Source organism: Sus scrofa, chromosome 2 (assembly GCF_054392235.1).
Source record: "Sus scrofa isolate SSC_HxYL_T2T_F1_AM1 chromosome 2, Sscrofa_HxYL_maternal_Yorkshire_Landrace_v2.0, whole genome shotgun sequence".
Classification (NCBI taxonomy): Eukaryota; Metazoa; Chordata; class Mammalia; order Artiodactyla; family Suidae; genus Sus; species Sus scrofa.
The window spans coordinates 87780047-87791474 of record NC_139384.1 but is presented as its reverse complement, the minus strand read 5'-3'; the positions used below and the strand labels follow the sequence as shown (position 1 = coordinate 87791474).

General features: G+C 52.4%; 1 protein-coding gene across 2 annotated transcripts; it reads right to left on the bottom strand.

Annotated features, from left to right (window-relative positions):
- Nucleotides 1-186: 186 nt before the first annotated feature.
- POLR2E (RNA polymerase II, I and III subunit E) lies at nucleotides 187-11220 on the bottom strand. Of its 2 annotated transcripts, XM_003353962.5 has the most exons (7): nucleotides 11148-11220; nucleotides 9636-9810; nucleotides 1972-2087; nucleotides 1352-1432; nucleotides 918-976; nucleotides 728-806; nucleotides 187-610 (listed from the first exon to the last, which is right to left on the bottom strand). In XM_003353962.5, exons 1-7 carry the CDS (start codon nucleotides 11202-11204, stop codon nucleotides 545-547), a joined length of 633 nt encoding a protein of 210 aa, XP_003354010.1. In that variant the 5' UTR covers nucleotides 11205-11220; the 3' UTR covers nucleotides 187-544. The 2 variants fall into 2 exon arrangements, 1 of the variants encoding a protein (XP_003354010.1); XR_014837917.1 differs by lacking the exons at nucleotides 187-610; nucleotides 728-806; nucleotides 918-976; nucleotides 1352-1432; nucleotides 1972-2087 and adding an exon at nucleotides 5973-6611 and having other exon boundaries at nucleotides 9199-9810.
- Between the last annotated feature and the right edge of the window lie 208 nt (nucleotides 11221-11428).

Here is an 11428-nt window from a genome sequence, read left to right as displayed (position 1 = left end):
TTCTATGCAAGAAAAGCATCAAGCCAAAGCTGAAAGGAGTGTGGAGTAAAGCCCCACAGCTCTGGGGACCTGGTGGAGACTCCGAGGTGGGGAGGAGGCGCTGACAGGTGGAGACCCCGCAGAGAAGGCTGTGTACCACACACCATGGTGGGGGGGGTTCTGCCTCGATTCAGATGAGTGAACTCATTTATTCAAAATATCTTTAATTTTAAAAAAATTTCCAGCATCCAACAGCAACCACAGTCCAGATCAATTTCAGTCGCACTCCCTGCTGCCTAAAGGTGGGATCCGGGGTGGGGCTCAGTGTCCAGGAGAGGCCATGAGGCCCCTCAGCCCAGGATAGGCAAACACGAGCCAGAGCAGGCCCAGGGGAGCAGAGGGAAGGTCCTGGGAGGAGCGGGTGCCCCAGCGCAGCCTCAAGGCCAAAGTGGGTACTCACAGCCTATCCTGTGACCCCCTGGGATATATCTGTCACATGCTGTGGGGCTGCACTCCTCCCCTGTCCCCACCCCCAGCACCCGTCTGTCCATCTGTTGTCAGGAGGCTACTGCACCAGCCGATAGGTGATGTACCTGCCTGCTGTCTCGCTGGGCCGGATGATCTTCACCACCTGCAGAAGCAGGAGAGCAGGTGCTGGGGTGGGACCTCCCTGGCCCAGAAGCCCTGGCTGTTAAGGGGGCTGGAGGAGTAGCACCCAGGGCGCTCTGTCGTGGGAGGGGCTGCTTACCTGCCCTCGCTTTATGCCAAAGTAACGTGCCACAGGGTCTCCTGCCTGGATCCTGGGCAGCTGGTTTTCTCGTAGTTTACTGGGAAGCAGGTCAGGGAAAAAGCCAGGCTGGACTGATTGAGGGGAGAGTTGGGGTGGGCGATAGGGGAGAAGGGAGGAGCCAGGCCCAGTTTCAGGCCAGAAAGGATACTACCGGGCCAGAAGCTCCGTCACCTCCTCCTTGGTCATGACAACGTGCTCTGGGACCAGCTGCCGAGAAGGAAAATAGTCTCATGGGGCCGAGAGAGGCCCTCACAGAGAAGGGGTGCGGCGTGGGCCCTAAAATTGCACTCCCCACTCCCATCACCCCCAGGGTTCCTGAAAATACAGGTTCCTCTGCAGACTGGGTAGACCTGTCAATCTGCATGCTTAGTCAGTTCCAAGGTGCTGTAGCCACTCCTCACCCAGGGGGCCATATCAAGACCCCTACGTCTGTAAACAGTGGAGGCCCTGGATTATCCCCCATGTCCCAGTGTCCACAAGCCCCCAACAGGTGAGGGGCTTAGGGTTCAGGAAGCAGGTCTTCAGTCTCACCCCCACCCTCACCCCCGACCCTCCCCGGCCTGGAAGGGTGCCCCCTGCTACCTCGTGCTCTGTGATGTTGATGAGTAGCTCCTGCTGCAGAAACTGTTCCAGGATATACTTGGGGGCCATGTCGACAAGGGACTGTAAGACACCAACCCTCAGGCACAGCTGAAGTAGCTACCCTCCCACCCTGCATGGGCGCCCGGGACAACCCTGCCCCATCTCCTCCATGTCCTAAATCGAGAAGACCCACCCCGCCCCACCCAGACCCTTAGCATGTTAACAAGGCCTCAGTCTCAGGTCAAAATGCTCCCAGGGTTGCAAGGAGCTGGAGTCACAGCCCCTCCCCAGACCGCACATCCTCCACGGGCACAGGGCAAAGGTGTACCCTGGTCCCCTATCCCAACCACCAGCCTCTGCTCAGGCCAGTGCAACCCACAGCTGGGGCCATGGGCACCCAGACAGGCTGTCCCCATGCCCAGCTTCTGGCCCCGTGAACACAAGCCACAGGGAATGCAGGCTGCCGTGGGGACACCCCATGTACCCACTCCTTGTCAGATCCTCAGCCCCAGGAGACAGCCTGCAGTGGAGGGTCTCGGCGCATGGGGCCTGGTGGAAAGCACAGCAGGAAGGAGACATGAGGGTGCAGCCCCCTCCCCCACAGGCCGGGTGGTACTCACCTGCTTAGCAGAGGGCGTCATGCCCTGCTGCACCACGATCAGCGCCCTGGTGATGTTCTCCTCCTGCATGCGCTGGCAGTACACCTTGATGGTCTTGATACCCACCTTGGGCTCCTCTGTGGACAAAGCACGGGAATCTCACTGAAAGGGCCCTGCGCCACCCTCCTGCCCAGGCACTGCCAAGGCGCTGAGTGCCTGACCCTTCTCTCTGGAGCCGATTTACAAACGCTGGGTCGCCAGTTCCCAGAACAGGAATGTGGGAGCATAAAGGTGCCCTGGAGGCCTGGACCCAGGGGACCTTTCTGGGAGCAGGGTCTGGGAGTCTGGGTTCAGTCCAGTGTCTCAGCACATCTGAGGTTTGGGAGGCCCCAAGTTAAGTGCTCCATTTAGTCCAGAGGGCCCAGGAGACGGGGCTGGGTGTTTGGAAGTGAGTAGAGGTAAGATGACCCACAGAACAGGGTCCCAACATGGAGAGAGACCACCCAACTCTGTGCTGCCAGCCTCGGGGTCCTCACAGTCTTGATAGCACACAGGGCCTGGCACTTGAGAACTGTTAGACCCTGGGAGCCAGCAGGTCAGTGGCTAGGGCAGGCCTCTGGGCCGGGCATCCTATATATCCACAGCCTCAAAGTGTTCTCCTTGCCCACCCCCCAGGCAATGCCTGTCCCCCAAATCCCTCTGGTGGTGACCGCCGGCCCCAGAACCTCAGGATAAGACTGGGTTCAGGAGTTCCGGTTGTGGCTCAGTGGTTAACGAATCCAACTAGGAACCATAAGGTTGCGGGTTCGATCCCTGGCCTTGCTCAGTGGGTTAAGAATCTGGCTCTGGCGTTGCCATGAGCTGTGGTGTAGGTCACAGACGCAGCTCGGATCCCTTGTCACTGTGTCTCTGGCGTAGGCCAGCGGCTACAGCTCCGATTAGACCCCTAGCCTGGGAACCTCCATATGCCACAGGAGTGGCCCTAGAAAAGACAAAAAGACAAAAAAAGGACTGTTTTCACAGATGGAGTCTTTTTTAAAAAAAAGTAATTAAGAACTTTCCGGAGTTCCCGTCGTGGCGCAGTGGTTAGCGAATCCGACTAGGAACCATGAGGTTGAGGGTTCGATCCCTGCCCTTGCTCAGTGGGTTAATGATCCGGCGTTGCCCTGAGCTGTGGTGTAGGTTGCAGACGCGGCTCGGATCCCGAGTTGCTGTGGCTCTGGCATAGGCTGGCAGCTACAGCTCCGATTAGACCCCTAGCCTGGGAAACTCCATATGCCGCGGGAGCGGCCCAAGAAATAGCAAAAAAAAAAAAAAAAAAAAAAAAAAAAAAAAAAAAAAAAGGAAAGGAAAGAAAAAGAACTTTCCCTTGTGGCAGACTGGCTATGGTGCAGGTTGCAACTGCGGCTTGGGTTAGATCCCTGACCCAGGAACTTCCACATGCCTCCAGTGTGGCTAAAGGAAAAAAAAAATTTTTTTAAGTAATTAAGGTAACACAAGGTCAAGAGGGTGGGCCCCCATCCAACAAAGCTGGGGTCCTTGTGAAAAGAGATTATAATGCGCACTGAGAGGGACGAGCACGTAAGGACATGGGGAGGAGCGGGAGTTCCTGACGTGGCTCGATGGTAACGAACCCAACTAGCATCTATGAGGATGTGGGTTTGAGCCCTGGCTTTGTTCAGTGGGTTAAGGATCCGGTGTTGCAGTGAGCTGTGGTGTAGGTCCCAGACTCTGCTCCAATTTGACCCCTGATCTGGGGGCTTCCATGTGCTGTGGCTGCAGCCCTAAAAAGACAAAAACCAATAAACGAACAAAAAAAACCAAAAAAAAAAAAAAAAAAAAAAAAAAAAAGGACCTGGGGAGGGATGGGTGTCCACACAGCGAGGAGAGCACTAATATCTGTCTAACCTGTCTGTGGGGTTCTGGTTCAGCAGTCTGTGCCAACTAACACAGGCAGGAACCTCAACCCCTCACCATGGCCCGCCTGAGAGCCGAGATGCCCCACAGTCCCTAAAGACCAGGAAGTGAAGAAAGCAAGACCTCTACAGAGGACCCAACCCCTAGGCAGTTCTGGCAAGGCCTGGACGGCTCCATGGGTGCCAGGGAGGGCGGGGGGAACAGTGTATGATCAGGCACCAAAGGCTCCAATAAATGCTTTTCACACATGGGGACTTTTTTTCTTAAAAATGCCACCTAGATTCATCCCAGGATCTCAAGGATGTTTCAACATATGCAAATCATCACATCAACACAAGGACAAAACCACGTGATCACTGCAATAGATGCAGAAAAAGTATTTGATAAAATCCAACATCCCATTAATGATAAGAACTCTTGTGAAAGTAGATATAGAGGGAACACTACCTCAAACACAGCTATTAATTACAAGCCTACAGCCAATATAATACTCAACAGTGAAAAGCTGAAAGCATTCCAACTAAAATCTGGAACAAAGAAGTTTATGGTTAGGGGAGTTCCCATCCATAAGGATGAGGGTTTGATCCCTGGCCTCGCTCAGTGGGTTAAGGATCCAGGGTTGCTGTGAGCTATGGTGTAGGTCACAGATGCGGCTCGGATCTGGTGTTGCTGTGGCTGTGGCGTAGGCCAGCAGCTGTAGCTCTGATTAGACCCCTGGGAACCTCCATAAGTGGCGGGTGCAGCCCTGAAAAGGTAAAAAAATAAAAACAAAAACAAAGCAACGGGAGTTCCCGTCGTGGCGCAGTGGTTAACGAATCCGACTAGGAACCATGAGGTTGCGGGTTCGGTCCCTGCCCTTGCTCAGTGGGTTAACGATCCGGCGTTGCCGTGAGCTGTGGTGTAGATTGCAGACGTGGCTCGGATTCCGAGCGTAGGCCAGTGGCTACAGCTCCGATTGGACCCCTAGCCTGGGAACCTCCATATGCTGTGGGAGCGGCCCAAGAAATAGCAAAAAGACAAAAAAAATAAATAAATAAAAAATAAACTGATGAGTTTAAAAAAAAAACAAAAAAAAAAAAAAACAAAGCAACGTCTTGGAAGAGCTGGGACACAGGTTCAATCCCCAGCCCAGCACAGTAAATTAAGGATATGGTATTTCTGCAGCTGAGGCTTAGGTCGAGACTGTGGGCTCAGATCTGATCCCTGGCCTGGGAATTCCATATACCACAGGGAGGCCACAAAAGAAAAGGAAAAAATATGTATATCTCACACACACACACAAATAAAAAAACCCTGGCGTTCCCTTGCAGCTCAGCAGGTTAGAGATCCAGCTTTGTCACTGCTGTGGCTTAGGCCACTGTTGTGGCACGGGTTCAATCCCTGGCCTGGGAACGTCCACTGTGGGCTTGGCCAAAAGGAATAAAATAAGGAGTTGAGATTAAGATGACAGAGGACTGGAGCTCACCCTCTCTAATAAAAGCAGCAAAGTTACAACTAACTGCTGAAAAACCTTCAACAAAACAGACTGCAAAATATCAAAAAAGATATCCTACTCCACAAGACAAAGAGAAGACCACATAAAGATGAAAGGAGAAGCAATTATGCAGTATAAGCAACCCCATACTCACAGAATAGCCAACAGACTGGAAAATAACTATCGTAGAGGCTCACTCTTGTTTGTCCTTTTGCCTTTTCTAGGGCTGCTCCTGCAGCATATGGAGGTTCCCAGGCTAGCTACACCACAGCTCACGGCAACACCGGATCCCCAATCCACTGAGCAAGGCCAGGGATCGAACCCGCAACCTCATGGTTCCTAGTCAGATTCGTTAACTACTGAGCCACAACGTGAACTCCCGAGAGTGAGATTCCTGAGCCCCATGTCAGGTCCCCACACCTGGGGATCTGGATTCGGGAGGAGGAGCCCCTGGAGCATTTCACATTGAGGGCAGGCAGGGTTTGTGAGCAGGAGCTCCATGGGACTGGGGCAAACAGAGACTCCACTCTTTTTTCTTTTTTTTGTCCTTTTTAGGGCCGCACTCACCGCATATGGAGACTCCCAGGCTAGGGGTCTAATCAGAGCTGTAGCCGCTGGCCTATGCCAGAGCCACAGCAACACCAGATCCGAACCACATCTGTGACTTACACCACAGCTCACGGCAACACCAGATCCTTAACCCACAGAGCGAGGCCAGGGATGGAACCCGAAACCTCATGGTTCCTAGTTGGATTTGTTTCCATTGCGCCACAACGGGAACTCTGAGACTCCACTCTTGAAAGTCACACACAGACTTTGATGTTCACTGAGTCCCAGAGCAAAGCAGAGACTCCACAGGAATCTGGGTCAGACCTGCCTGCAGTTCCTGGAGGATCTCCTGGGAAAACGGGGTGATGTGGCTCATTGTGGGGGAAGAACACAGGAGGCAAAGATTTCGGGAGTAATTTTCAGCATGAACTCCTCTAGAGATGGCCATTTTGGAAAAATCTGGGCCCACCCATCAGGGCTGAGAAGCCCCAGGCCAAACAACAAACCAAGTAGGAACACAGCCTGACCCATCAACAAATAGATGGACTAAAGACCCCCCCCACAGCTGCCTCTAATCACACCCAGAGACAAAGACCCACCTACCAGTGAGCAAACACCAGTCCCTCCCATCAGAAAGCCTGCAGCAAGCTCCCAGAACCAACTTCAGCCACAAGGGGGGCAGACATCAGAAGCAAGAGAGGCTAGGGAGTTCCCTTTGTGGCTCAGTGGTTAATGAACCCGACTAGCACCCAGGAGGATGCAGGTTTGATCCCTGGCCTCGCTCAGCAGGTTAAGGAGACAGCTTGCCATTAGCTGTGGTGTAGGTTGCAAATGTGGCTTGAATCCCATGTTGCTGTGGCGTAGGCCAGCAGCTGCAGCTCTGACTCACCCCCAACCTGGGAACTTCCATATGCTGCAGGTGCAGGCCAGAAAAGCAAAAAAAAAGAAGAAGAAAAAGAAAATATGTAGTAAGGTAACAGCCAAAAACATCCCAAACATGGGAAAGGAATCACTCAAATCCAGAAAGCACAGTAAGTATCATATAAAATAAACCCAGAGTTCCCATTGTGGCTCAGCAGAAATGAACCTGACTAGTATCCATGAGGATGCGGGTTCGATCCCTGGCCTCACTCAGTGGGCTAAGAATCTGGTGTTGCTGGGAGTTCCCGTCGTGGCACAGTGGATAACGAATCCGACTAGGAACCATGAGGTTGCAGGTTCGATCCCTGGCCTTGCTCAGTGGGTTAAGGATCTAGCATTGCTGTGAGCTGTGGTGTAGCTAGCCTGGGAACCTCCATATGCTGCGGGAGCGGCCCTAGAAAAGGCAAAAAGACAAAAAAAAAAAAAAAAGAATCTGGTGTTGCTGTGAGCTGTGGTGCAGGCTGCAGATGTAGCTTGGATCCCATGTTGCTGTGGTTGTGGCGTAGGCAGGCAGCTGCAGCTCTGATTTGACCCCTAGCCTGGGAACTTCCACACTGCAGGTGTGGCTCTAAAAAAGCAAATAAATAAATAGCATAAACAAACCCAAGGAGGAACACACTAAGACACATATTTATCAAACTGACCAAAATTAAAGACAAAGAGAAAATACTGATAGCAGCTAGGGCAAAGATACAAACAACACACGAGGGAACCCTGATAAGGTTATGGGCAGATTTTTCAGCAGAAACTCTATAGGCCCCAAGGGAATGGCACAATATACTTAAAGCAATGAAAGGAAAAAATCTCCAACCAAGATAACTCTACCCAGCAAGGCTCTCATTCAGATTTGAAGAAGCTTTATAGACAAGCAAAACCTAAAAGAATTCAGCACCACTAAACCAGTTTTACAAAAAATACTAAAGAAACTTCTTAGAGTTCCCGTCGTGGCACAGTGGTTAATGAATCCGACTAGGAACCATGAGGTTGCAGCTTGTGAGTTCGATCCCTGGCCTTGCTCAGTGGGTTAAGGATCCGGCATTGCCGTGAGCTGTGGTGTAGGTCGCAGACGAGGCTCGGATCCCACCTTGCTGTGGTTCTGGTGTAGGCCGGCGGCTACAGCTCCTATTAGACCCTTAGCCTGGGAACCTCCATATGCCATGAGAAGCAGCCCTAGGAAAGGGGGAAAAAAAAAAAGAAACTTCTCTAGGTGGAAAAGAAAAGGCCGCAACCAGAAACAAAAATATCACAAATGACAAGGCTCACCGGTAATGGCATACATACAGTAAGGGTAGGAAATTATCCACACACAAATATGCTTCCAAAATCAGAAACTGTGGGAAGAGGAGGGTACAAATGCAAGATATTGGAGATGCACTTGCAATTATGGGTCCAACAACTTAAAACAATCTTTTATACATAGACTCTTATATCAAAATTTCATGGTAACTGCAAACCAAAATTCTACAATAGATACTTATAAGAAAAAGGAGTCCAAACACAACACTAAAGATAGTCATCAGAGCTCCTGTCGTGGCTCAGTGGTTAACGAATATGACAAGGAACCATGAGGTTACGGGTTCGATCCCTGGCCTTGCTTAGTGGGTTAAGGATCCGGCATTGCTGTGAGCTGTGGTGTAGGTTGCAGACGCGGCTCGGATCCCCCGTTGCTGTGGCTCTGGTGGAGAAGGTGGCTATAGCTCTTATTAGACCCCTAGCCTGGGAACCTCCATATGCCGTGGGAACAGCCCAAAAAAATGGCAAAAAGACAAAAAAAAAAAAAAAAAAAAAAAAGAGTTATCAAGCCACAAGAGAAGGTAAGAAAAAAGACAAAAAACCCAAGCCCAAAACAGTTAATAAAATGGCAATAAGAACACATATATCGGAGTTCCCGTCGAGGCTCAGAGGTTAACGAACCTGACTAGTATCCTTGAGGACACAGGTTTGATCCCTAGCCTTGTTCAGTAGGTTAAGGATCTGGCATTGCCGTGAGCTGTGGTGTAGATCACAAGATTCAGCTCAGACCCTGCACTGCTGTGGCTGTGGCATAGCTCTCACTCAACCCCTAGCCTGGGACTCTCCATAAACCGCGGGCGGGGCCCTAAAAAAGCAAAAAGAAATAATGTCATTTGCAGTAACATGGATGGACCCAGAGATTATCATATTAAGTAACCTAAATGAAGTAACACAAATACTACATGGTATCACTTATATGTGGAAGATAAGACATAACACAAATGAGCTGTGAAACAGAAAGACACATAGAAAACAGATTTGTGGTTGCCAACGGGGAGGGGACTGAGGGATTTTGGGATTAGCAAGCACAAACTCTTTTTTTTTCTTTCATGGATCCTAGTCGGGTTCATTAACCACTGAGCCACAAAGAGAACTCTCAGATGCAAACTCTTATATGCATACGGTGGATATACAACAAGGTCCTACTGTACAGCACAGAAAACTATATTCAATATCCTATAATAAACCATAACGGAAAAGAATTTGAAAAAGAATAATTATGTGCATGTAACTGAATCGCTTTACGATACACCAGAAAAGAACATAACATTGTAAAACATAATTCAATAAAGTAAATCTTAAAAGTGCCCTCTGGGTCTGCTCAGCAGGCATTTTCTGCACTCTCCCTTGCCTGGAGGCACACCAGGGTGGGCCCCCAAGGTGCTTGTGACCCAGCATGGTCCCCTACCTTTGGGGTTGAGAGCCAGGCTGCCTCAGTGGAGGCACTACATACAGCAGAGAGGCAGAAGGATGAGGGGTACAGACTGCGTGTCAGGGCAGGTGGCTGCTGCTGCCCTGAGCAGGCCCTCACCTGGGAAGAAGACGAACATCTGGTCGGTGGGGTCGTCATTATGGGCCACCAGCACCGTGAGGTCTGTGCGACGCGGCCGCCCTTCACTGGGCTTGTCCCCAAACTGGGCCTTGAACTCCTCCAGCGTCTGGTCCAGCTCGTCCTGGGTCACCAGGTAGCCACGGTCGTGGCAAAGCTGCAGAGAAAAAGAATCAGGTGACCAAGGTGCAGAGAGAACAGCAAAGGCTCAGGGTGCTCAAGGCCACTGCAGGGAAGATGGGAGCAGGGCTGGGATGTGAGGAGGGCTGTTGATTCCAAGGCCAGGCCCTTGGGTCTGGGGCAGAAAAGGACAGCTGTCTGGGAGAGGTGCTGCTGGGCTGCCTGGGGCAGAAGGCTATTGGAAAACCAGGCCAAGGCCTGGGGGCCAGCAGATCTAGGTCCTGACTCAGAAACTGGGATTCTTTGAGTGGACAGACCGGATGACCACCCAGACAAAGAGAAAGCCACCCACTCTGCCGGAATCCCCTTTCTTCAGCCAAGTACCCCACAGCTGGACTCTCCCTCTTTTTTTTTTTTTCCTCCCTTTTTGCCATTTCTTGGGCCGCTCCCACGGCATATGGAGGTTCCCAGGCTAGGAGTCTAAACCGAGCTGTAGCCACCAGCCTACACCAGAGCCACAGCAACGCAGGATTCCAGCCAAGTCTGTGACCTACACCACAGCTCACTGCAACGCCGGATCCTTAACCCACTGAGCAAGGCCAGGGATCGAACCCGCAACCTCATGGTTCCTAGTTGGATTTGTTAACCACTGAGCCACAACAGGAACTCCCGGACTCTCCCTCTTGAGCGCTCACTCTTCTCACCCAGGGCCCGCGACACGGTCAGCCTGAAGCAACGCTGTTCCTACCCTGTCTTTGGGTAGCACTGCAAGGAGGTGGAGAATATGGGTGCCACTGCCCCAGCTTAGTCCAGGCAGGATCCCCGCCGTGGCGAGGGTGGGTGGTCTTAGTCAAGGCCCGAAGCCTCCGTGGGATCACAATCGCCCCCTCCCGTGGAGTAGCCTAAAGCACGTGGCACACAGAGAACGCTTAGCTAGGGAGCTGGCATGACTTGGAGCCTATCAGCCCGAGTAGCTCAAAGTTGGTGGCCAGGGCGCGCTGTCAGGGCAACCAGACAGCATTGAGACCAGCTAACCAGGGATCCTTCCATATCCACAATCCTGGAATACTGTATCAGGCCCTCAAAACAGTGCCATAACTTTCCGGAAAGAGGAACACGCGAGGCCAATTCCCTCCCTCCAGCTCCAGCGAAACCCTGACCCTCTCCCCGGCGTCTCTCGGACTCGCCACTCAGCAGTGGTCGGCGGGGCCCCTCTGTCCCCGGCCCAATACGGGCCCCACCTGGGCCAGAACCTTCCCCTGAGCCGCGCGGCCAGACATAGAAAAGCTCGTTCCCATCTTCGGGCCTCGCGCTGGCCGTCCGCGCGCCGGACAGCGTTCGCTTAGTACTAAGGGCAGCCCCCGCGCGTCTCACCTGCATGATGGTCTTACGGATCTTCCAGAGCCGGTATGTCTCCTCCTCGTCGTCCATGGCTGCCGCCCCCCTCGAACTTACAGCGCCTGCGCTCGGCAAGACCCGTGCCCACTGCGCCTGCGCCGCGCCGCTGTCAGGCCCCCTCCACCTCGCCCAACCCTTACAGGGCTGTAGTCAGCTAAAGCCTGAATGCAGCGACCTTTGGGAGGGGCAGAGCCAAGGGCAGCCCGAGCCTTACTAAAGCGGCGGTTGGCTGCGCGAAAAGAGGGCAAACACCACTC

What these genes read in the sequence shown, in the direction of transcription:
- POLR2E (XM_003353962.5), bottom strand. Translation starts at nt 11,204, where the DNA reads ATGGACGACGAGGAGGAGACATACCGGCTCTGGAAGATCCGTAAGACC. An exon ending in TCCGTAAGACCATCATGCAG is followed by an intron (nt 9,811 to 11,147) that starts GTGAGACGCGCG and finishes TTTTCTCTGCAG; the next exon opens with CTTTGCCACGACCGTGGCTA. An exon ending in TCAACATCACAGAGCACGAG is followed by an intron (nt 977 to 1,351) that starts GTAGCAGGGGGC and finishes CCTTCTCGGCAG; the next exon opens with CTGGTCCCAGAGCACGTTGT.